At 41.1% G+C, this 25,796-nt stretch overlaps 1 protein-coding gene across 1 annotated transcript; it reads right to left on the bottom strand.

Annotated features, from left to right (window-relative positions):
* Positions 1 to 17,657: 17,657 nt before the first annotated feature.
* LOC118792664 (paired box protein Pax-1-like) lies at positions 17,658 to 24,801 on the bottom strand. Its single transcript, XM_036550559.1, has 5 exons — positions 24,508 to 24,801; positions 23,426 to 24,055; positions 22,301 to 22,434; positions 21,427 to 21,637; positions 17,658 to 18,209 (listed from the first exon to the last, which is right to left on the bottom strand). The coding sequence occupies exons 1-5, from the start codon at positions 24,509 to 24,511 to the stop codon at positions 18,118 to 18,120; spliced, it is 1,071 nt and encodes a 356-aa protein (XP_036406452.1). The 5' UTR covers positions 24,512 to 24,801; the 3' UTR covers positions 17,658 to 18,117.
* Positions 24,802 to 25,796: the final 995 nt, after the last annotated feature.

Consider the following 25,796-nt stretch of genomic DNA (forward strand, 5'->3'; position numbering starts at 1 on the left):
ATGACCAATACTCACCCGTGACTACACGGACAAAAAAACTGAAAATTGTTTTCTGGGGCAACAGGTTTTTCACACTGACTCCAAGTGTAAAACACATTAGTCACACAGGAATAAATTAGCAGGCAACATGTAACATTATTAATATGCCGCAACATCGTCACGGCAGCATTCTAGAATCTGCTGCGTGGTCAGAGACAGGGTGCATTGTGGGAGAGAGAGCTGTGTTCTCCTGGCTGCTGTGGCAACCGATGACAGCAGGGTGTGTGTTTCAGGCCCAAATAAAAGAAACAAGGAGTGGCGTGATCCAGGCCCATTGTAGCACAAAACGGAGGGGTCCGTCCCCGCTGTGCCGGTAGGTTGTGTGTTCAAGGCCCGCATTGGACGAAGGTTGAGGGGAAGCCAATGGGAGAAGAAAGGCGAGGTGTGTTGCGGGCGCGGGCGCGGGGGTGGGGGGAGGGAGGGTGCCAGCGTGTGGTTTCGTGCTTCATTCACAGTCTCGCTAACGGCGCCTGGAGTCTGTGCTTATTTAGGAGTCAAACGTTCACCCCGCCGCTCGGAGATGTGCATTTGTTTGACGTCTGACATAGCTGAGGCGCAATTAATCACAGACAATGAGGTTAAACAAGTCCCCGACCGCAGTGTGTAAATATCTGAACACGACGACACCAACGCGCTGACAGATGAGGGGTGACTCGCTACTTTTACCGGCTTTGATATGTTATTGCAAGAACATTGTGTCTCAAACTGTCTGCTGTCGTTCTGTGCTACCGAATGAGTAACCTCACAGAGCCATTAATCACATTTAGATATCTTGTGTTTGCCTGCCTGCAATATGTATGCTGCTTACTATATTACTGTACTTGATATTTGATATTTGTACGTTTGTTCACATGTATAAAGACAAGAAGATGTATTTTTAACAGACTTGGTCATCAGAGGAGTACAGAAGACTGCAGCCTACTTGTGCCATGAATATGTATCTGTAATTCCAAAGCAAACAGGCATTTCCTGCATGTGCTCACAGGGTGTATTGAAGGGTGGCGGGGGTGCGTGGAAAGCGCTCTCACAGGCCAGCATTGTCACAGTCTGCCTGCTTCGGTGTAAATGCTGAGGAAGATTCGGGGGCTGCAGCTGAAAGAGCAGGAGCTCAGTAGACACTTCAGTGCTAATCGTCCATTTCCCCAGTCGGGGCGTTCACTACTCCACTACTGCAGCTGCAAGGGGGGCTGGAAACTAGGTGTGTGTGTGTGTGTTTGCGGATGCACGTGTGTGTGTGTTTGCGCATGCACGTGTGTCTGTGTGTGTGTGTGTGTGTGTGTGTGTGTGTGTGTGTGTGTGTGTGTGTGTGTGTGTGTGTGTGTGCATGCACGTGCGCGCGTGTGTGTCTATGTGTGTGCGTCCGTGTGTGTGAGTGCACGCATTTGAGTGTGCGTGCCTGCATGCGTGTGTGCAAATGTACGCGTGTGTGTGTGTGTTTGTGTTTTTTTGTGTGTGTGTGTTTTTTTTGTGTGTATGTGTGTTTGTTTTGTGTGTGTGTGTGTGTGTGTGTGTGTGTGTGTGTGTGTGTTTGTTTTTGTGTGTGTGTGTGGGGTATGAGGTGTGTAGAGTGAAACTCGCTGGGATGGGGTAAGATGACAGACACAGGTCTGGGGTCAGAATAAGCGTCGGGTTTGAAGCTCTCACGTCTTGGTTTGGCCAGTCAGACCGCTGTGGAGAAGGGAGGTGTGTGCGGGGTGGGTTAGGGGGTTTTAAATGCTCCACAAAGCTAAAGTTGACTTTGAAAACACTTAAGAGGAGATTGTTTTCAGAGGGGGCTGTTTGTCTTGTCAGCCTGTTTTTCCCTGTGAGGCTGGGACTTGCCCTGCTAATAGCGTGCCTCCATTCAGAGGAGGCTGTTTGCTCTTAGGTCATGTTACATTTCTCTCTACCTGCACCACACTACCAGGCTTGCTCCAGCAAATGACTCCGTGAAAAAAGAATCAGTCTGTCTGCTGATAATGACAGTGGAAAAAGGAGAGCCTAGCAGTCACTTTTTTTAAGACTCTATGAGCTTATACCCCACGAATTTAAAAGGATAATCTGTATATTTCCTCTAAAATATTTATTACAAAGAAATAGGCTATATGAAAATCCCATTCAGTATTCCTAAATGAATTAAATGGGTCTGATCCTACAGTAAACTAGCCCAAGCCTGCAGTGAATTAATAGCACAGTATGTCTGCTTTTTGGTGATGAGTAAATTGAGTGGTATTCATTCATGAAATAAATTGTAATGAATGATTTTAGTCTAATTTTAGATATGAACAGAGTGATTATTGCACATAAGGTGTAAATCTATACTAATATAGCAAAAAATTATTGATACATGAAAGAGAATTCTAGCATTTACACACTGTGTGCCACATAATATGTATGTGCTGGTAAGACATGTTAAATCAACTGTAGCTGACATGAATACACTAAAGCACAATGTTCTGAGAAGACGGGGCCCTTATCGCTTAAATCTCCCAGCACCACATTCCTCACCCCACGACAGCCTGATGTCACCCGAGTCGCTCTTCAGCATCGTCCGTATCACGCCGATCGAAGTTCGTCAAAACGGGGTGAGGATAAGGGTCTGCTTTACATTTTGTAAAAACAAGACCGGCATGCGATCGTTAGATAACCTACATTTTCCCACTGTTGCTGTGGTTTGCCCCTACCTCTCTCATACCTGAATGTACCTGAGTCACCGATTTCCCTCTCAAACGGAAGGGTCGCTGCATACCACGACGGAAAGACGATGTCTAAAATAAGGAGCTGTAGATGAGTGCTTATATAGCTTTATTAGGACCTCTGTGCGTAGGCTTGTCACATTTCATACCAGCGCTGCACACCTGAGTCTTTCTCAGGTGCACACAGAGGCTCCAGAAGGGGCTGTTGCTAGGCGGCGGTCGCCGTGTTTAACACACCTGACATCGGGCAGCGCTGTGGGTCGCAGCGTGAGTATGACTCGAACGGGGGGAATAAACGTCCCGCATGCAGCCAGTCTGTCTCCTTTCTTCTCCTCCCTCTCTCAGTATGTCCTGTTTTAGTTAGTCTGTTTCGGTGTTTTTGTTCTCCTTTATGTGTTTTAGAGAAAGCCCGACTCAGCAGGTTAAAGCAAACAGGAGTGCCTTGCCCGTGTGTCCGTGTCCAGGCCTTTGGCAGCTGTGTGGTGCAGCGGTTAGGATCAGGGCTCATAACCAAAAGGTTGCTGGCTTAATTCCCAAGTGGGGCATTGCTGTTGTGTAGGTTACGGAAATCACTGTGGAAAAGGGTGTCTGTGAAGCAGAAAAGGAGCCAGGAGAACAGAGGAATGGTTTTAGAACGGTACCACTGACTCTGTTACACACACTCAAGCTTTTTTCCGTTTATTCTTGGTTCTTCTGTTGTGTGCGTAGAAATGGTGCCAATGCCAAATTGTTTAAAATTTGGCATTGACATCTCCTGTGACATGTGTTTTTAATTTTCAAAAATAGAATTTGTGAAGTTTAGTTAAATGATTCTGTATTGAAAAATCAAAAAACTACATTCATTTGTAAGTCAAAATTAAAGAGAACCCAGGAGATACTATTTTTGAAATGTACATCTACATACATACACATCAACATGCACTTCTACAGCTAACTGACTTGTCTTAGGAGACAGTTTCGTAAGGTCAGGCACCGCCACATTTTGGAAGCTGCGCTCAGGTGAAGCCGGTTTCCCTCCGACCGGGAGACAGACGCTGCCAGAAACCGGCTCTAAAGTCTCTGCATTCTTTCTGCAGAGGTGTGTACACACCTGCCTCCGTGCCAAGCTGTGATTGATGAAGCCCAAATTCTGTTGATCTTTCTCCTTTTGTTGCTCTGTCACTCACACTGACTCCAAGGTGACCGTTCTCATTCCGGGCTTTGCTGACGTTGGTTTTTTAAAATGCTGGGCCCCAGAAATGTAGAGGAGAAAATTTCCGCATGCCTCCAGCCTGCCACTTTCAGCGGCCCCGACTGCAACATTTCCTGTTTCACCAGCACACAGTTAACACGCCTGACACCCCCTCTACCACGAATCCCCGCTCATTCCATTCCGAGTACAGCAGACTTGCTGTTAATTAATTCTGTTAATTTCCATGGAATGTTCAGTGGATTTTCCATTCCATTACATTATTGTAATTTAGAAGACATTCTTATCCAGAGCAACTTACATTCAGTAGGTTACAGTTTTATCCATTTATACTGCTAGATATTTACTGAGGCAATTGTGGGTTAAGTACCTTGCCCATAGGTACAACAGCGCTGCCCCATTGGGGAATCGAACCAGCAACCTTTCGATTATGAGCCTTAATACTACACTGTCCCCTTTTCAAGTGGATACCGTGCCAGTCGCCCTTACAGGGGTCATTCATAAATATCTTATATGGCCCACCAAGCAACATCCCTTAAGTTTTATTTTCAAAGGACCACCCTTGGTCTCCTTTAAGTTCAGGAAAGCACAGTGGGTCTCCGTGCTTAAATGGTGCCGTGATCCTTTCTGAATTGTAAAAATTCGGTCACTATAATGAGAGCACCACAGTGATGTTTCTGAAATGGCGTGCTCAGGCAGTAAAGCTTTGTCTGACAGTCTGTTTTGCATGTTTAGATAATCCAGGAAAATAAGGTGGCAAAAGAAGCACTGAAAATGACAGTGACAAATGACTCTAACTCCGTGTTAGTGTCACGTTGAGGGGAAATGGCATCTCAGGTATTGGTCTGTTACTTCTCTCTCTATTTGAATGAGTAAAGAGGTATTGTGTACATTTGTACTTACTGTTGTATTAAGCCTCTGTTAAAGTTAACATGTTTAAAAGGCTTTATCAAGTCAAAACATCCTCATCCCATACAGAATGGTGTGTTACAAAATATTTCAACTATTTTAAATCCCTGTGAGATGGATCAAATCCAGCCAAATGTTGCCACAATGATATGCAACACTTGTTGGTTCATTCAGTTAAGTAGTAAAAACTTAAGACTTATGCTACCATTTATTTCATAATCAGGAAACAAAATCCTTCTGAAATGACCATTTAACATATTTAACATTTTAACTTTTATGTCACTAAGCATCAGTTAATCTATTTCACACAAAATACACAAATTATTATTATTATTATTATTATTATTATTATTATGTAATGTTCAGCTTTATATCACACACTTCCTGTCATACTCAGCTTTATAACACACACTTCCTGTGTAGAGGAAAGAATAAAAATACAGGACAGGGGTTTTAGAGGGTATAAGGGGATATCTAAGTGGACAATTTGCAAGCCTCATTAACTTTCAGTATGCACTAATATTTTTTTCTGCCTGTATTTGGACACAATGAGGAAGACAAATAACGCTTATATAAGGCGTTTGCGCTGGAGTCTGTGTTTTCTAGCCTTGCTGTCAAAAGGCACATGTTACTGCCTCAGAACCCATAGTGAGTGAAGGAGTCACACTGTATAGAGGGAACACTCATCTATGTGTTTAGAGACGGGCAAACAGCTGAAAGTAAGAGCCTTTTTATAGGCCTTGTCAACAGTTGCCTCGTATCTCAGGCTGTAAGATAAATCGTACAAACCACATTTGGAGCAAATTTACTCATCAGCCCGCGAGTGTGGGAGGTGTCATCTAAGCAGATGATAAAAAATCCAAACCATATTGCCATAAAGTGCATCTCTAAACTGCTGAAAATCAGTCCGTTTTGAATATGAATATGTAGAGCTTTAGGACTGTTTCAGCCAGGTCAAAATGGCTGCTCAGTAAGTTTGAGCGTCTGGTTTTTAAACCACATTCAGTGGAAAATCAGCTAAATTGTTACCGAGCCGGAATTGTTTTAGCATTTCATCACTAAATCTAAAGGAAAAGAAAGCAATGCCAGCACTCACTCCCTGAAAAATCCTTTTGTAAATGATATCATTTGCATTTGCTTAACAAGGGTGACTTCCTCCGTGTGCCTTTTTTATCCAAACCATGTGACCAATCACGTAAGCACACATTTCAGAAATGCTCCACGTAAAAAAAGAAAACTAACAAGGTTTGGGGTTCATTCACTGGGAAATCTAATGCCAGACAACAGAATCCTGTGTGACTGATGTGTCACATGACCTCCCGACACAGAACTTATTATTAAGATCCTTCTTTTACTTTATAGTTATGTTGCCTTCATTGTGTTTGACAGTGGGGTTTATGGCCTTTAATTTCTGTAAACACTGCAGCAAATATAGCTGGAAAACACTGGTTATGAATCGCATGCAAGAACTAATATAATCTAAAGAGTTTAAGCACTACAGTTAGAAATTTTTGAAGCAAATCAGTGTTTGTTTAACAGTAAAGGTAATAACTGCTGTTATTTTCTTAAGGCAAATTTATCATTTTCTCATTTTATCATTTGGTGAAAATTCTGGCAAGTGATTAAATTGACAGCAGCTGTATTACTCAATACCACCCAGTTTTCCAGTGATGTTACACACACATGTGACAGAATTAAGCACATGCGTTTCTGCTGCAGTCAAATCAGACACAGATGGGCAATCATACAGAGCATCAGTGTGATCATCCTGATGGCATCACTCTCTCTGGCTCCCCACCCAGTGCAGTATTATATTCCAGCATTATTTTGCAGCTGTACACACCGCTGTTTGGGGGAGTAGTTCAAACTAAACTGTACGTATAACGTTCTGCCATGGTTCTCACACACACACAAATTCTTGCACTCTTACACACACCACAAGCTACCTCTTAAGCATACAAGCACATACACACACACACACACACCCCACCGTGCCCACACACACACACAGAAACTGAAATATCACAAACCCTCACAGCTGAAGGACTGTCACCCTTGCATATGATTGCACTTGAATTTCATAAAAAACTGCTGACGCTAAAATTCAGGCAGATTTTCTAGACAGAACTCAGAATATTTTGGAACAATGGACTGCGTCTCTGTTTGATGTATGCGACATGACTAGCTATTTATATGCCCACTGCTGATGTTATACAGACACTGTAACCATAATTCTAGTTTAGGAATGGTTGCCTCTGCTGAAAGAAAGTCCTCTGTCTGTTTTCTCTGAAGAGCCAGAATGCTGCTTCCCTCACGTCTGGGTTTCGGTTAATTGGACAATCATGGTGCTTCAGAATTTTGCAATTAATACTTTGATTTACAGAGCTGACATCTGTAAATGTGCCATAAGCAGTGATATCAAAAACTGAAACCAGCAGCAAATATTAACACATGGCCTAATGCACTCTCTAGACACTGCTGTGAGAATAGCAAGTAAAACGCCTATATAAAGTTCATTCATGAAAGTTTTAGTGTGACATTAGTGTGACGCTTATTGATCAGACGTGAGAAACAAGCACTTTACAGCTGACCGCATTTATAAGAGCAAAGCCTTTCGTAGGCCTACTCCTACTAGATGAAAACGAATGCTCGTAGGTGCTGATGTAGGACCAGTTTTTTTCTGTTTGGCTTACAGTGGTTAGTGTTACAATTTTGGTTGGGAAACCTGGTCCCAGGTCAGAACTTTAAGGCAACTGCGGCCTCGATTCAGAGGAACCCAGAGCATCCGCGTTCACGCATCATAACAACAGACAGTTTTTGCAAAATAGACCGGATCCAGTCGGAAACCAAAATAAGTGACAAACACACTACTTAAAAAAATCATTTTCAAGTGGCAAGACAGCGCGTCTGTACTTACTTAAACACAAGATACTTGAAATGCGTCGCAGAATTGGTTTTAAGAAAGCTTGCACAGTTACGGTGTGTTGCGTTTGGAGCTGAATATGTGTGCGTACACATCCACTGTTAATTTATTTATTTGTGGTATTCCGGATGCGTTTTACAAGTTCAAAGCGCACGATTATATGTTAAGAGGGCAACAGTGTGGAAGCCTACAATACGTTCCATTAATTTACTCGACACAATATTTGAAATGTAGCTTATAAAGCAGTCGTATCTGAAGCTGTAACAATTAACGTGGCTTATTTTCCCCCCAAAGGTTTTTTCCCGTTGATTCAAATGGTCAGTTTTCCAGCGCAGGGCCCGGTCGTTTAATTCTGCTCGGTTAGAGCTACTGCTCATGAAAACGGTCCTTTGCGGGTTTGTCTACGGCTTGCGAAAACAGCTACCAAAGCTATGTTTTCACTAACACTTGCTTTATTGTCTTAAGATTTCACTACTTGCGTTTTGGCCCGGTCCAAAAATACATAAAAAATACAGTAACGACTGTTTTTCCTTCCGATTTAAACGCTCATTAAACCTACGAGGTTCAGTTTTACCAGTGCGGAGCGCTTTCCAAAGATAACAATTTCAACAGCAGCGATGTATAACGTGAAGCAAAAGGCTACTGTGGGGAGAGTTCAAGAGAACTGCTCAGATATTGTTGTATTTTATTATTATTATTATTATTATTATTATTATTATTCCTTTTTATAAGCACTTTTTAATAATCACTTCATTATATGCATTTTTGTTTGGATATATTATCCTTTCCAGTTTGATTCCCACCAGGATGGCTTGTGTTTACAGCAGGCTTTGACAGGCTGGAGTGGGTGGACACAGAGCAGCAGGGCCAGGCTCTGCCAGTGGCTTACCTGCACAGGGGGAGGGGGAGTGTCATGGAGGAAGGTCACAGGGTGCTTTCAGTGGTGGATATGGGGTTTACTTACTTATGCACTGGAAAGACATTATACAGAGTTAAGTGTGTGTGTGTGTGTGTGTGTGTGTATGTGTGTGTGTGTGTGTGTGGGGGGGGGGGGGGGGTGTTGATCAACCAGGTTGATATTGATTCTGTATGTTTATTAACATAGCATGAGGTTACACATTCCCTCAGAACAGGAGTCATTTGCTGTTGGGCTATATTCTGAGGGTATAAGTTCACATGAGTCCAGCACAGTTCACATGAGTCCACTGCAGTTCACATGAGTCCACCTCGGTGCTCTTTTCTAATAAGTGGCCCCCTGGGCAGGGTCTGCTCCGGTGTCCTGCCCCAGAGGCCTGGGTGTGTTTCACTGAAGCACCATACTGCACTGAAAGCCGTCTACAGGAGCCTGCATTTGGGTGCTGAATCCCAGACAGGCTGGCATTAATATAAAACATTCACTGGCGTTAAAACTAACACTTTATTTCAGATTCTGTTGCTACAGGATCACTGGTGCTCTGCATTATGCACCACTTAAATTTGGCCAGTTTCGGCTCCATTTTCTGTAATTTTCTGATGTCTTAGAAATCACGTCTTTCAGGAACGACGGCTCACGATGGGTCAAGTACTTACTCTCTGCTATCTTTACACATCGAAAACGTCTGCAGCCGACAGCACTTCAGCTCAGGGGAAGGTGTAGACTATACACACGGCTTAACGTTAAAACGGCAGCGAAATCCGCAGACGCTGAAGTAATTCATAAGCGCGTGGAGCAGGGAGAGGTTTTAGCGTGTGTTAACTGCAAGCCCTGTCAGACAGTGGCATGTCCTCTGTGACACTCTCTCTTCCAGAAGCTTCCGAATCTCACAGACTGAAGAACAGAGGCGCGGCTGAGGACACCGATCTGTTGCACATTAACCCCTCGAGACTCTAGACACAAGACCACCAAATTCAAGTTTTATTCGTCTCTGCTCTGTGTCTTGGTAGCTGTACTATGGTAGGCTTGCTCATATGCTGTTTATACTCATTCATTGTTGCTTTTTTCAGGGATGTCCATTGCATGAGCTGTCTCCGTGTTTCTGTCACTAGAACTATCAATTAAGGGTTCAAAACACACACACACACACACACACACACACACACACACAGAGAAGGAAAATTCTGAAGCTGACCTTCATGTCTTAACCATGATCTTCTGCCAGAGCGCCTCTCAGCTGAACTCAGAAGGGCTTTTTAGGTTTCATTTTTAGTTTTTACCAGAGGCTGTCTGGTTTTCTTTGAGGTCTGTCCTCAAATTACACTTTCTCAAATGCAGGGCCGGGCCTCGGCCACGCTCTATGAGATGGGTGCTCCCCTCCCTCCACCCTGCTCAGAGTAGCTGCCCACTGTGTGAAATGCTGTTTTGATAATGCAGTGATAGTGCTGAAAGTCCTGGATCTTCATCTGGCTGAGTGTCAAACCCTAAACTGGGCTCCCGCCTGCACAAGGCGAGCCACATCTCCACTAGATGCACTTCAGTCAGTGCTAAACTGTTTATGTTAAAAACAAACGGGGACAGAGAATCTGTTGTAATTTTCAGAGGGCATCTTCCTTCCTTTTATTCAGTTTAACAGGGGGGCTTACTTCCTACCCATTAGCATCAATTCAAGCTTGTAGCTCCAAAGCATTCCTTTGAGTTTAACTGGCAAAATCATCCGCTCAAGTGCTTTGAGAGAGCTGCTCTCTTCCGCAGTTGAATGAGAAATAAGTGTGGACCTCATTTGTGTACATTAAATGTGCTTTGCTGAGGCATTAACAGTGGCTATCTGAGCAGCCATCTTTGTTTTCAGTTGAGTCTCCTGTTCCTGGAAACAGAACAAAGTCCCATAGTCTCCATCTTTAAGATCACAAAGGAAACGGTTTTTCTCTGTTATATTTGAAGCAGAAGTAGAGAAGCATGTACCAACTGCACATCAGTGAAATTGGAGTAATACTTATATGAAAGCCATTGTAATGTGGACTTTTCAGCTTCTCTGCCAGGGGAAAAAAAAGAAAAATAAAAGCAAACGAATGTAGCCTTTCTGTATGTTGAAGATGTATGCGTAAATGTCTGCGATGTAAATATTTGCTATTTGGTTATCCGTAAACGTCCGGAATGCTCTGAGAGCCAGCCTCTGCCCCTCCCCCTTTTGCAGGTTTTTAATTCACCAAAGGCGCAGGCCCCCAAAACAGTGGACCAATCGCGTGCTTCCGATGACGCGATGTGTGCGGAGTGCACTCATGCACACCGTGAGCTCCACTTGTTCACACAAGTACACAGCTACATTACAAAAACGGACAACGCAAGGCAAGACAACACAAGATTATTGTCAACAGCTGCTCACAAATGTTCTTTCCTCATGGAGATGGTGTTGTAATAATCTATGTAAGATGTAAGAGGAAGAGGTTATGTTATTATTTTACATTTTGCTGTAGGAAATGAACGAAGCCAGAGTTCAAGTCAAATAATCTAAATAGAGTCATTTCGAGCAAATCTAAACTGCTTACAGTTTTTGAAACTGCAGTAAGTGATTAATTAAACAGTTAGAAAACATTGCCTGCTGCACCATGAGAGTAACTGATGTTTTAGTTGTGCTGCTGATTTCTAAATACCTACCGGGTTTACCTGGTCAGTGGTCCTTTTGACATGCAGTACACGGATATTTATGATTGCCCACCTTGGAAGAAGACATTTAAACGATCATGCTATCAAATGTAATAAAAAAACACATTTAAAAGTGGGGGTATACAGTTCAAGGTTAGGCCATTCAGACATTCTACTGTATGGGTCCCTGAGCCTTCTAATTATCCTTTGGTAAATGACATTTTTTAAAAATGGGTGTCTGCTGTGGAAATCCCTTGATGGACCAATCCCTTGCTCTGTAGTGTGTGTAATCCCCCTTTTGCCATTTTTACAAGTCAACCCCAATGGAAATGGATAGAAAACTTGGCCTGGGGTCCATGTTATGAATCGTATTTTGATGAATGATGCCTTTAGTGACCATGTATCACCTGAAAATGAGAATGACTGCTGTCAGTTTCCATATAGCTGTCATTACAGAAGTTGTGGCCAAATTCTGCTTCAACATGTTTGGCTCATGACCAGAGTAACAGAAATATTTATTGCACTCGACATCTCAATTTGTCTTATGATTGAAGAGACACACATGCCATGCCAGTTGTTTGAAAGACTACAGTGCACTGAAAGTATATGAATCATCTCATTTTTTTTTTTTTTTTATGAGAGAGCATAATTGGACTGTGGAACCTCTTATGTCATTGATGAATTTTGTTAATGAAGGTCAATATGTAGTGTGATTGAATGTTATATCTATACAAAACTAAATGGCATATTAACCACCGTTCTGTTCATGAGCCTCTGGCACAAGTAAAATGATTACTCCCAATTTCTGATCACTAAAGTTATGGATGCAGCTTCCATAGTGTGTAACATTTGGTTTTTACCAGTGTTGAACGACATGGAGAAATACCGCCATTACTGATTTTTCTTCTTTTTCTGTGCTGGATGTGACTGAAATCTACTGGGTGTTTTTCTACACTGACCTCTTTGTGTCAGTAGGATATAACCAGTGATACAGCCAAGCCCTTCTGCCATCAGAATGTAGCAATGGGGCATCAGTGTTAGATATTAAGCTTCCAGAATCAGGAGGTTAAATATGACATCATAGTTGTATATGGAACCTTGGAACCTTAGCTGTGCTGGGATACAGCTGCTTAAACTTAGCTTGGCTACAGAACACTAAATGTGTTCTTTTAGCTTGGTCCTGGCTTTGAAGTTTTTGTTTAGGTGTACATTTGTATGTACACTGATACATTACACACATCTTGCTGCGTCGGTGTCCACACTGATCTAAAGTACAGTTGAACTCAGCCTTAGCTCCGGGTGTCTTGGTCTTGGTCTTAGGCAGAGTCATGTCTGTTACGCCTCATAAAGATTAGCTCTCGCTGCCATGGCCTTTGTAGGGTATTAATGCATACCTTGTAGGCGAATTCGGCACATTTAATGTACACAAATTCTTTTGGCGCCTGTGTGCAGAAACCCGTTCTTTCAGACCTGTATCCCTTTTGAAATGAGCCTCAAAGATAAAGACTAAATTCAGGCTTTTCTCTGTTGTTTAATTGTACAGTTTCAGTTGTAGATGAAAGACCGTTTTCCGCGTTTGGATAATTAAGTCTCCTGACAGGCAGAAAGCCTCGAAGCGTTTGTCACGCAGGGCTGTGGTCTAACCTGAAGACAGGCGTGACACGCCCGCAGCAGTCCAACACCAAACTTCAATCGGCAAACCAAGCATCAGTCTGCGCAAATACACGCGTTCGGGGCGTTCCCGGTAATAATCACATAACTGACAGCACGGCCGTAACTTCGAACGTCAGCTGCGGCTGTCGCGCTTGTGATAATTAGCTCATTTAGACGATGTTGAGGCAACAGTACATACATATGCCTCCAGGATGTTTGGGATCCTTGTTGTAACTTATCCGGTAGTCAGATCAATACTATGACCATGCTAACATGACAGAATAGCACACACACGTGCGTGCACGCGCATCAATTGAGATTTCTACTTTATATCGATGATTAGTGATACCTTTTTCATTTCAATTTGATAAATATTCCCAAATATTCAGAAATACAGACCTCTCCTAATCTGGCGTGTGTATGTGTGTGCGTGCGTGTGCATGTTTTTTCTGTACAGCAGACAGAGAAGACAAGCAGATTTCAGTATTTCTGACAGACAGTCTACTATCATTTGTTTCATTGTGTATGCCATTTTTATTGCGTTATAAATGATATTTATAATGCAGGTAGACGTATTTTTAACGTTTCATTGTGAATTTGAATTGGATAATGCATATCGATTGCTCATAGGCTAGTTAGAACGGCCTTAATACACCCAACATGGCTGTATTGCAATACGGTAATCGGTATTTATGGTAGATTTGCTGCCATTTAAGTGCAACCTATTACATTATTCGAATTTTGATTTTAAAAAATCCAAATGCATGAGGGTAATAATAATAATAATCATCATCATCATCATCATCATCATCATCATCATCATCATCATAATTCGTGTGCTTATTTAAGCAAAACCTTAACCTTACTTTACGTTGTTTCTAGAGTATAGCCATATAATATGTGAATGTCAGCTTTCTCAAGATATAATTAAATTAACTAATAAGTTGTTCCCGTCATCCCGTGGTGTAATTATTCAACAGTGTAGATTATCTTAATTAGTTTTAAAATTATAAATAATAAATACTGACTTTCGGCTGAATTCATACTGTTGTTTTTGTGATTGCCATGACGTTAGAGCCATGGGTGATGATAAATATGACAGCGTACATGTGCCAGTCTCAAATAAATGGGGACATCCATTATCATTGTATAAACCACACAGAAATATTTAAAGATGTTTAAAATCTATGTTTTACATGTTGTGATGAGAGAAAACAGTACGAAGCAAAATTATCTCAATTTCGTCTGTTAGTCAGTATTTCGTACGTCTAGTGCTTCATGCATGAACGCGCAGTTTTCAAAATGACGTTCCAGACTGTTTTTACTTCGCCGATTAACTCCGTTACGCCTTTAAGTAGCTTTTTTATTTAACCACATCGCCACAATATCCATAAATGTCTGCAAATGCCAAACTGATCATGCTGTGTTACGAAAAGGTAATAAATTGCTGTTACTCACTTTTATACGTTTATGCAATGAGTTGGTTATTAATTTTATCTAATAACAATTTATTTATATTACTGTTCCCTACAAAAGTAATTGAGCTACATGCTTTCTTAAAGATCATTCAGTGGGTGAAAGCATTAACAACATCATTTACAATAAAGCATTTGATTATGAATTCCAAAAAATGCAGCTGTTGTCGAGAACGCTCAGAAATCACATCCAGTCTGTTTATGTGAAGAGAAGGAAATACCCGATTCATGTAGTGATACGTTATTATATGAATAATATCACGCATCTCCGAGGGAGCGTGTCTACTGCTTACTTTCTAATGATACAACCTGGCAGGTATCTGTTACATTCTCCAGGTGTGTCTACAGTGAGATTCAAATCGTAAGTGCACAGTATTTGGCATAGTTCAATATTTCTCTCTTTGTCGTGCAATTGCAAATATCAGTCAATATTATTTGCCTGTTATACGTTAATATTCTCAGCTTTAACATGGTTGCGAGTGCCGTGTGGGAGAGTTCTCTGCTTTACTGGCGCCGCTCTGCACCCTGACACCGGTGCTCAGTCCAGTGAGCGTCCGTTTCCTACTCCTCTGCATGTTAAAGCTGTCGTGCGCGGCCAAGTCTCTGTCTCCTACCTTCAGCTGTACTTCTTAATTTAATTTTTAAAAAGTTTTTTGGAAAGAAAACGATAACTATTAAGTGTGTCAAGTCCTGATCCAATTGTCTTTAGTGAGTACGTTAAAAATACAAACACTACTGTAAAAACCACAGTGATATACCGATTATCAGTATCATAATTGCTGCAGAATCATATTAAAATACTGTGTCGGATAGAGGAATAAATCTTAGTTATGTTGATATTAGATACAGTAACTGATAGCCCTGTCAGAATTACAATAAAATAATGCATCAATACACTGTGATACTTATGGTATTGTACTGTAGAATATGAAGTCAGTAAGGATCATAAAATTCATTAATAGTATTTACTTTTTCTTACTGGAATATTTTATTTCAGTGTAACAGTAGGTTATGTAGTGTATAACATTATATATTTATATAATTTATAATAAGATTGAGAGATTCTATTTTTTTTTATTATAGTCTTTTTGTTATATGACGGTATGTGGTGGGACGTTTTCTTACTTTGCTCATATAATCGTAACTGTAAAACATATTTGGATAATGTTAGCCTTTAAACAGACCGCACAGCTATCAAAATTCCCCGCCTTCTTTCTATACAGGTTAAAAGGGTATATTGCTAACGTACAAAAATACTGAACTACTTTCCGGTGATTTCCTATAGATTTGCAATGTTGATAATAATCAGCGTGTAATGAGCGGGTGAGCAGCAGCGCGCGTTTTACTGCGGTGCAGTAGGAAGTGGTTTAAAAAAACCCATCTAGCTCAGTCAAAACGGCATCATCAACAACAGCTATCATAATTATCATTATTATCCACCATTGGTTACGTGTTCTCCTCTGTCTGCTAGGATGTTGTAACGGTATATCACCTTGCATTTAATTGATTTTATTTATTTAGATTTTTTTTAGAATCCTAATAGCCCGTTCCTGCTTAATACACTCCGCTGACAGCAGCGTGTAAAAGCAGTCCATGACGCCTGATAGCTTCCTTGTTGTTCCAGGCTTACATCAAACTTTCTCAACTGGCACGCAACCAAACGCCAGTAAATGCCAGGCGCCCCCCCCCCCCCTCCCCAGCATCGCGTGTGTAGATCATTAAAAATGGACTAAAACTCTTAGGCTTCCAAAATTCCATGCGCACACCAAAAGCTATGCGAGCCCGTTCCCAGCGCCACAGCTGCGTTGTATTTAAAGAATGATAAAGAAAGTAATAATGGAATAATAACGCAAGCCTTGCCTTTCCGCTACACACCCCTGCGTGCCACGAGGCCCCGCACTTCCACGGCGTTTCCTAAATCACCTCTTATCCACTGGATGCTAAAGGCCTGTTTTTGCTTCTGTGTTTTAGGTTTTTTTTTCCATTATTGTGTTGTTTAAATTTTTCACTTTAAGAAGATTCAGTTGTTTTGCCATTGTATGGTTCAACTCAAACAGAATAGGGTTTAAGGATTAAAACAGAACCTTTCGAAATTAAATTAAATAAATTTAAATGTAAACCTGTGAACAGTGCCATGTAGAAAAACTAGAACAGCGCAACTGAGAAAATGCCGTGAAGTGCGTTCACCAATTCCCTATGCTTCAGATTCAGATTCGAGTAGCTAAGTGTGTAGCTGCGCTATTTGCTGTCAAAACCTTGCAACTTTGTAGTATCTTACTGGTCATGCGTAATAACATGCGATCGAATCGAGGCATCAGAACGTCATGTCGCTCGCTACTTAGCCTACACGTTAAGAGTATTCACATCCTTAGCCGCTGTACATAGCTTTTAATAGCTTAAGCTAGTTTTCTTTTTGCCATAACTTTAAAATTGATGTATTGACCAGTTACGCTTAGACCAAGTAATGATTTAAATTAAACGGTGCGGAGCGAGTATAATCCGCATGGGTAATTTCCACGTGCTTGAGTCCAGGCCATCATTAGTTCGGTAAACGTGATTTACAGACTAGGTGAGCGACACAGGGATGTATATTTCCCAAGATAATCGATTTTTATGGCACGACTTTGCCGATTTTCACTGGATTTGTGGGTGTGTGCGCGGGCGTGCACGCGTGGTTGTGTGTCAGTGTCTGTGTGTTCCTAACCTCCAAAGCGTATTAACTGTCAGATACTCCTGACCTGTGGTTTCCATCCAGCAATATCCAGATAGCATCAGGAGGCGCTGGAAACGGCAAACCATTAATAGAAGTTTGTTTTATACGTATTAAAGGGAAGAAAAGTGGCACTGCCAAAATCGCTGCTCTACGATCACATGTGCAGGTAATTATATTATTACATACACGTATAATCATTATTATATACTTACATATAATTATTCACCCAAATTATATTTTCATTTAAAGGTATTTCCCATTGCTGTTCTGCTCTCAGCTTTTCAGCAAATAATGATATTTACCTTGAATCTACGAAACAAGCCAGTATCTGAAATGAAATTAGTTGCCTTAACTCAGAGCTTAGTGGGTAAAATTGAAAAATAGTTGAAAGATTGTTGGATAGAATGTTTCTCTGTGTTTTGTAATGTCTTTATTTGGCATATTTACAAAGAGATCTATAAAAATATATAATTAAAGCTTTCGCTGATAGTTTACATTTACAATCAGAAATAGAACAATAAATGACTTTTTTTTCACATCTTTAACATTTTCTGTCTTCTTTCACTTGTACAAGCCAGAAATAAACGATGACAGGTTTCTGAATCAAGGTTCGACTGGGAGTGGACACAGGCTGTAGTTGTTGTTGACCTTGAGATAATGTTCAGCATTATCTTTATTGAATTTAGGTTGTGCGGGGTTTACAGATGTGAAGGTGTACAAAAATGATAAGGTGACCAAGCTACCAGCAACCAGCATCGTTGCTCACGGACAACATTCATTTGTTTCCAGACGAATTGTTTCTAGGAAAGCAACTTTATATGCACATGCGACTAAACAATATTGGGGGAAATGTAGTTAACACTTTGACTGGTAATTTATAAATATAGTGCTTTCACTTACTGTTTTGAATTCTTGAAATGCGCTCAACTAAATTTGGTTTCTTTTGTAAATGGCGTGTTTGAGTTCCTCCTGCGCTGCGGTGTTACGACGCTGAGGTGGGGAGAGAGAGTCCGTGCGCGCCGCTCAGCGCCTCCTGCTGCTGCTTACTCAGGGGGCTGGGGGGCTTTCTGTCTCCTGCAGAGCACAAACAACAGTCCTGTTTATACAGCAAATACGTCGTAATTCTCCCCGTCAGCTGAGCGTTGCGCTCCCGGGCCCGTGTCGCCCGTTTGAAAGCCTGTGAAAAGCGCAATATAACTGTATTTGGGCACGTGCTGTCAAAGGCCTGCGTCCAAGCGCGACAATCACACGTCTGTGTGAATGACCTCCTGTTATTGAATTTACACACTTCCCTGCCTAATCTGCTTCATGCAAAAATAGACAGAACAGTTGTATGCACATTCTTATAGGATCAATTACTAATTCTCCAAAGGTAACACCCTCCAAAAATTATTTTGTAATTTACCTCGGTTTGTCCAAAACTTAAAAGGAAACTAAAACGTGTTTTCTTAACGTTACTTTCTTTCGATTTTTGTTCTCTTTCCAGCAACCATCGAAATCATGTGTTAGTAAAGATACAAGTTACACCTACTTACATCTGTTATTTTTAAAGATATCTTTTCACGCCCGCGTTTCTTAGATTCAGTGAGCGGGAGTCTCCTACCTTTGGCCTTTCCCTTTGGATGCGCGCGTGTCGCCTTTGAACGTTTTGAATCATTCCGTTGTACAGTATGCATTGCAGCCCAATTCTAACTAAAAAGTAGGCAGCAGCCCCTGAATACGTACTGTCGATTTACAGCCCATCAAATCAAATATATCAAATGGTAACGACGACGGTAATTTTGATTAGGTGATTAATTTGAGATAAAATTTCGATAATTTCTCACATTCTTCGACACACAAATGTATTGCTTGAATTGGTATTTAGATACTTGTTAACATAAAAAGTCCACTGTTATTCTTTATTATGAGTATTTATGAGGGAGATATTAAGGAGTCTGCATTACATAACATAATGCATTGCATGCAAATGTAATAGCCTTCCGACGTATTTGAGGCGAGTTGTTATTCCCACAAACGTGAAGCGTCATGCACGTGCAGTTCGGAAGTGGGAGGGGTTATAATTGGATTAATAAAAATAAATATTCCAATATGAAATTAAAATAAATACTGATCCACATTGAATGCACGACCGTTTCCGTGTTTAAACAGAGGTATAAAATCAAAATAAAAATATGACCAAACTTCAGACATCAAATTATAATACTGTATTATTATTCGTCAATAAATACATTCTTGTCGATGTTTCAAACATTCAGTGAAACGGCTATTTTAAACCGCAACTTTTAAAACGTCGTTATCCTTTAAACAGGAAAAAGGGGTTTTGGAGATTACAGTCCGCTAGAAGGGTGGAATTGGCGAAAAAGGATGTTTATTTTAGACAACTGATTGGGCGCGTTGGGAAGATCGAAAGTGACCATTCCAGTGTTCCAAATCCTGCGAGCTGGGGACAATAAAATCGTTCCGTTTTCGGTCTCTCCGTAATCTCTGTGTTTGTATAGGTGTGAACGTTTTGTTATTTACATGTTTTGATAGATCGAATCTGCCGAACTGATAATATGAATGTGATGTGAAAAATCTCTTTTTAAAAAATTAAAATCTCTGGCCAAACTGAGGGTAGTCCGCAAATCGGGGTGATCGAATTGTCCTCCATTCACCCAAGCTGAACCCTCTTAGGCGTCTGTGGACAGTCCCCTGCCTGTCTCGCGAATCGGTTTGGAATTCCCGTTTGTAACAAATTTCATTGCTGATGCAATGAACTGTTTCAGGACTAAAGCTGTGTTGTTGTCTGCATGTGGACAACTATGTCTCAACTGTGTGTTGAAACTCCGTTTCAAATGTAGTTAATGTCAAACATAGTTGCACAGTCCATATGGAACCTTATGGAAGCTTCTTCATGAGGAACATGTTTTATTAAGCCAAGAAATAATAAGCCAAAAAAATCCACAAAAGACAACACATTTTCTGCCTGTAGTGTATAGCAATCAAGATGGGGCTAAGGGAAAAAATAGCACTCTGCACTGCAAACAGCTGTAACTCTTCCGCAATCTTGATTTTACTGTGTTAGTTAAACGTTTTGGGGACCACCGACAAATTATTATTATTATTATTATTATTATTATTATTATATAATATAGTATTTATAAATTATTGCATAACTAGGCTGTATAATATAATATTGTGTAACTGTTATTCATGTGAAAGTGAAAGAAATAATCGTGTAGACCCGTTCACAGCTGGATTGAAGGACTAGGTCGAAAAGTCAAATTTGAAAAGCTTTGAAATCACTTTCACAATACACTGTTTGGCAGTGTAACTGTGTGTGACCCCGAGAAAAGGGGTTCAAAACTTGATCGAACTGCTATTATATTCTGACTGAACCGATGGTAAGATAACCATCGAGATATACCACTGATTGATATGGACTCAGTTCAGTCTTTCTGTGTTCGTTCCCAATATTTAATAACGAGTTTTCGTAATAAGCATTTTTCGATAATTTGAGATACTGGTGAACTCCTGGGGTTGTTACGGAAGACGTAACGACAGAGGGTGTTTGCTAACGGAAGTATTGGTTACTGTTGGTCATTTTGTACCATGCTTAACAATGTTCGTTTCTAAAAGCTAAGAAATAAAAGAAATGGCGGATTTAAATGGAAAATATGGGAAAATGTTAGAAACCTTCACCATCAGTCATTCTCGTTCGAAAGATTCGCTTCTTCGCTTTGTGCATTGTTGTAGGGTATAATAGATATTTAATCTGAGAACTGTTATGGAAACAACGAAAAAAGTAACATTTCATTTCACGTTTAATTTAACGTTACAGTCGAACGGCTTTGGCGGAGGATTGAATTGCAGTAATTGGATTCCTGCGCGCGTGAGGATCGCCCCCTAACGCAGCAGTTACGCGCGCAATTACAGAAAATGCTTCACTTGAACAACAGGCTTGGTTCTCTGATAATTTATTACTTGCAATTGTTTATTACGTTTTCATTATACCATCATGCAGGTGTACAGATTGAAAGGGAATAAAACTATTCTGGCATTTGATAATTTGATAAACCTAAAAAAAACCCATTTTCCTATCAAATAAGTCCTATCCCTTGCAATATACGATGAAAAAACGAAAACATTACGGTACATGAACTATAAAATAAGATATATGTATTTTACTGTTACATGCTGGGAACTAAACGCATGATAACCCTCGGTCAGCTGTCGACGGTTTTGTTTTTATTTCCCTGTTTGCGCAGGTGCCCATAAATCCAGCTTTATCCCGCAGAATGCCTCTTACCGTCCCGCGCTGGGTGCTTGAAGGCCATGGCAGAATGGATGTCTCCCCCGTGCATAGTCACGCCGCTACTTGGGTGGGACAGACTCGTGGTCTGAGCCTGCCAGTGATGTCCCGGGGTCACGTAGCTGCCTGCCGGCCCACTGTAAACTCCGTACTGGTTGGAAGGGGAATAGGCGCAAGCTGGAACGTAACTGGAGATATTTGACGAATGCTGGAAATATAAAAAAAACAGGATAATTCTGTTTAATAGTGAGAATTCATGCATAATTTACATATTATATGCATTAATATTACAACAATTTATGGAAGGAAATATGTATTGTACAGATATTAAATTTTATATACATATATTACTGACCTCTTGTAGTACTTCTCGATAACTACTCTCAGCAGAGTGATGTACTTATTTGGAAGTCGCTCTGCTCTTGTATTGATGTGTGACATTTCTTGGAATATATTTTAATATACATATATATTAACTTGTATTTTGCTTTAATCGTTTGGTAATTTACAAGGGCAATCAACGACCACGTTGCCTTTTTAAAAGAAAAAGAATCTATTTTACTTAAAATAAATAAATAAATAAAAATTAATTTGCAATTGAGATTGAGTGATTAGGCCTGCTCTTTGCAGTCAAGCAACACGGTAAACACCTAAAGTCAAGCAAAAAAACAAATGTTACACTTATCTTGACTTTATGAAAGTAATCAAATAGGCCATTCAGTGCTGTCCTCGCAGAATAATAATGAGAATGATAGAAAATTTTATTACAGCAATAAATAAATGGTAAAACGAAAGCCTGTGGTAGAGATTCACATCTGTAAACATTTTTGACAGTTCATTTTCAGCCCGATAAACTCCCCCGTGCGCTTACCTGCGGGTATTTAATGTCTGAATCAATAGCGGATTTGTCGATTCCGTTGACGCCGTGGGCTGATGGGAAAGTCGTTCGGTTAACGCTAGCCCAGTCCTCCATTTTCGGTGGGTATCCTTCGGCTCCGGGAATGGCTGTTGAAAATCAGTATCCGAAATCAGACAAAAAATCTCTTTTTGATTACGATTTTAAAAAGATAACCTGTACATTTTCTTCAGTACAACTCGTGTGGAAGCTTCTGGGAAAGTCGCGTTAATATGGGGCCTACTGAGAGAGTTTTCACAAGTCCTAATTTATGACAAAATTTACACATTCGTTTTGGATTTATGCTCCAAATAACTAAATCTTTCTGGCTTACTGTTTTTCCACTGTAACGCTGGAAACTCTTAGCATGATAAAAGTTTATATAAATTATTTTGTAATGTAGATTACTAGATTATAATGTAGAAATCATATCTGTCAATCCGTGTTTGCAAGTAGGCTGCAACCAAATTAAAATCCTGATTTGTTTTGCTGTAACGAAACCTTACAAATGCATCTGGTTTTTCTGCAGTGCAATTACAATTCGAAACGTTATTCAGCCCATCTGGTATCCGCACATACACTTCTAATGCTCGAGGTTTTGGCTACAAACATTTTACTACAAATAACATATTTCAAGATAAAATTGTCTAAGCAAACCGCGTTACACATCTTCCTGTTAGTGTTAAATATAAAATAAGAGGAATCGGATAGACACGGACAGCATGCTTGTAATGGTCACCTTTTCAGACCCCTGGCCTCAGTTTTATTTCCTTTTTGTCCCATGAACACACTGTGTAGACTCTTTTTCGTTGCTTGGTGTATAACTGACTTCTCTTTTTTGTCATTAAAATTCCAAGAAGGACTATTATATGTGCTTTGATTTGAATAACGGTTTGACACGTCAAGCTGTGTCGCAGAGGTAACCTGAAAGGTGCACACGTTTCAACCCACCGTGACACTGTACCGTACCATTACTGTAAGAATGATGGAAATAGTGTGGGTGCGGGGGTGATTCTGCGCGCCATTTTGTTCTGAAAACAAGCCGAAGTAATGCAGGAGAAAAATAAAAGCGCAAGGCACGAGGCAGTATGCTCTACAAACCTGTGGGGTCCATGAAGGCCCTAATGCCTAAAATGTTGCTGACCGTGTGCACCGACGGCCAGGCCCTCGAAATGCTTACATGGCCCGCCGTGACGGGGACTCCGGCAGGGCTGCCCATTTTGGTCCCGGTGGGCGACATTGTGTTGGGGTATGAGTACGGGTACATGTGATTGTACGACAGCGCGTGCTGAGGCGGGGGTTGCTTGCTGCTCTCGTACTGGTTCGGCTGGGAGAGATTTCCGATCTTGTTCCTCAGAATGCGACTTATTGAGCTGACCGAGGGAACGTTGTATTTGTCACAAACTCCGTCTGCGAGAAGCCTGTCCCGGATCTCCCAGGCGAAGATTCCCGGGTCACCTTGTTTGTAATCCCGTATGTTTTTAACCACGTTGGGTGTCGTGACCCGGGGTTTGCTTCCTCCGATGGCCCCGGGTAATATGGACCCAGTCTCGTTGTACCGAGCCAGAATCTTGCTCACGCATCCGTGCGAAACGCGGAGCTGTCTGCTGATGTCACATGGTCGGATTCCAAGCTGGGCTAGTTCCACAATTCTGATTCGTACAGCGTTGGGTAGGGGTCTTCCATTAACAAATACGCCCCCTAACTGATTTACCTCTCCGTACGTTTGATCTGAAAAACGAGAGAAATAAAACGAAATTTCAGCTTCAAAATAAGACAACCACAAAAAAGCTATCCAACGCTGTATCACTGAAAAACCCAGTAAGAGCATGAAAGGTATGCGTATGAAATATATAATTATTTTACGGTTACAGCAATCTACCATTCATCTCACCACTCATAGCACCTCGCCTGTAACCTTTTCTTTGAGAAATTCCTCAAAAGACACGAAACTGACAAATTCTATGTGTGCACAAAGAAATGTCTCCAACAAAAAAGCATAACTGACATTCCACGAGCTCCACAAACGTATTTTAAAAAATCAAAACATCCAGTATTGTTATTGCCAGTCACTTATTTCTGGATTTAAAGTATCGCGTTCGCTTATGCGTTCATATGTCGAACACTTTCTGTCTCTAACATCTTTCTGCCACTGAACCATGCAGAAGAAAGCGAATGCGTACCCATTTGCCTCTGGCTCGGGATTCCGTCTTTGAAATAGTTGCGCTTCAATGGCTGAAAAGAGCTGTTTCTCCCGTTTGCAGAGGAGACGGGAGAAACGAAATCAGTTCAAAGCCTCACGCTCGGTCCCCGTTCTGCGTCTCGCTTCCCCCTCTACAGGAGTGCTTTAAAAGGAAAGGGTTTGGACAAAGGGGCCCTGGGTGATCTTTATCCGATAATGGCAAATTTGTCTGTCCCTGAGTCTGAAGTTTGTTCAGATTAATTTGACGCGTCCTCCACGTCAATCCAGCTGGTTACGCTGGGAGCTCTGGTTTCATTTCATTGGTCCCTTTCAACTTGGATCGGCTGCTTCTGCACAAGCGCAGTCGATGCCGGTATGCGCAGTGTAAATCTCTGAGCAGGCCTGCCTCACGTGGGAAAAGCAGAATCACCACACTCGGCATGAATAAATGCGACAAAAGCTGACTTATTTAATGAGAGGAGTCTATGAAAGGTGTTGTTTTGGAAACTATAAATTCAACGGCCACAAACGTACATTGTGCATTTGGTATCTATCCCCGCCATGTGTCGTCTTGTAAATTACTCTGAAAACTAGACATTTATAGTCAAGGGAACAAAGATAATTCCTTATTCTCAACAATTTTGAAGTCCCATTTATGCTACTATGCTTTGAGTGAATGATCTGTGCTGAAACGACGCGAAATCATTCACACACTGGATATTCAGATACTGGCTGTTTGATTCCTCGTTTGGAGGATACAAGGAAATTGGTTTTGATTGCAATACTTGAGATTTTTATTACTATCGGTTCAGTAATCATGAATTAAAATGTCTAATTTGATTACGTTGTTTTTCGGTTCGCAAACATTGTGCCATGCAAGTGTATCGCCGATTTCAGATGCGCGATTGAAACTGCACATTAATAATTAGCTGATGGATTTCATATCGAATTGGAGGTGCATATACCGGTGGCTGAGAGTTTTCAGAAAAAAATCCTAAAACTTAAATGACGCACAGTTATAACAACCTCGGTTCAGAGGCTCAAAACTTAAAACTGTTCTTCAGTGTAAACTTCAGTGTGAATTGGAATGATTATCTTTTTCTTTATGGCTATCATCACAATATTCCTCCTGCAACCTCAGAATCACTTCATAGGCACTTCATGGCCGAATCTGAGGGGCGAGTGTAATCAAAAGCAGTTCGACAAAACTCTCGTGCCTTCAAGACAGAAGTGGCGCGAGCAGAGAGTGAGAATTGGCTGAATGGAAGTGTGTGCGGACTGGGGGCTGAC

Source organism: Megalops cyprinoides, chromosome 17, assembly GCF_013368585.1.
Source record: "Megalops cyprinoides isolate fMegCyp1 chromosome 17, fMegCyp1.pri, whole genome shotgun sequence".
NCBI classification, from domain to species: domain Eukaryota; kingdom Metazoa; phylum Chordata; class Actinopteri; order Elopiformes; family Megalopidae; genus Megalops; species Megalops cyprinoides.

What these genes read in the sequence shown, in the direction of transcription:
- LOC118792664 (XM_036550559.1), bottom strand. An exon ending in GGCCTTCATGGACCCCACAG is followed by an intron (nt 22,435 to 23,425) that starts GTTTGTAGAGCA and finishes GATTTTCAACAG; the next exon opens with CCATTCCCGGAGCCGAAGGA. An exon ending in CAGACATTAAATACCCGCAG is followed by an intron (nt 21,638 to 22,300) that starts GTAAGCGCACGG and finishes TTATATTTCCAG; the next exon opens with CATTCGTCAAATATCTCCAG.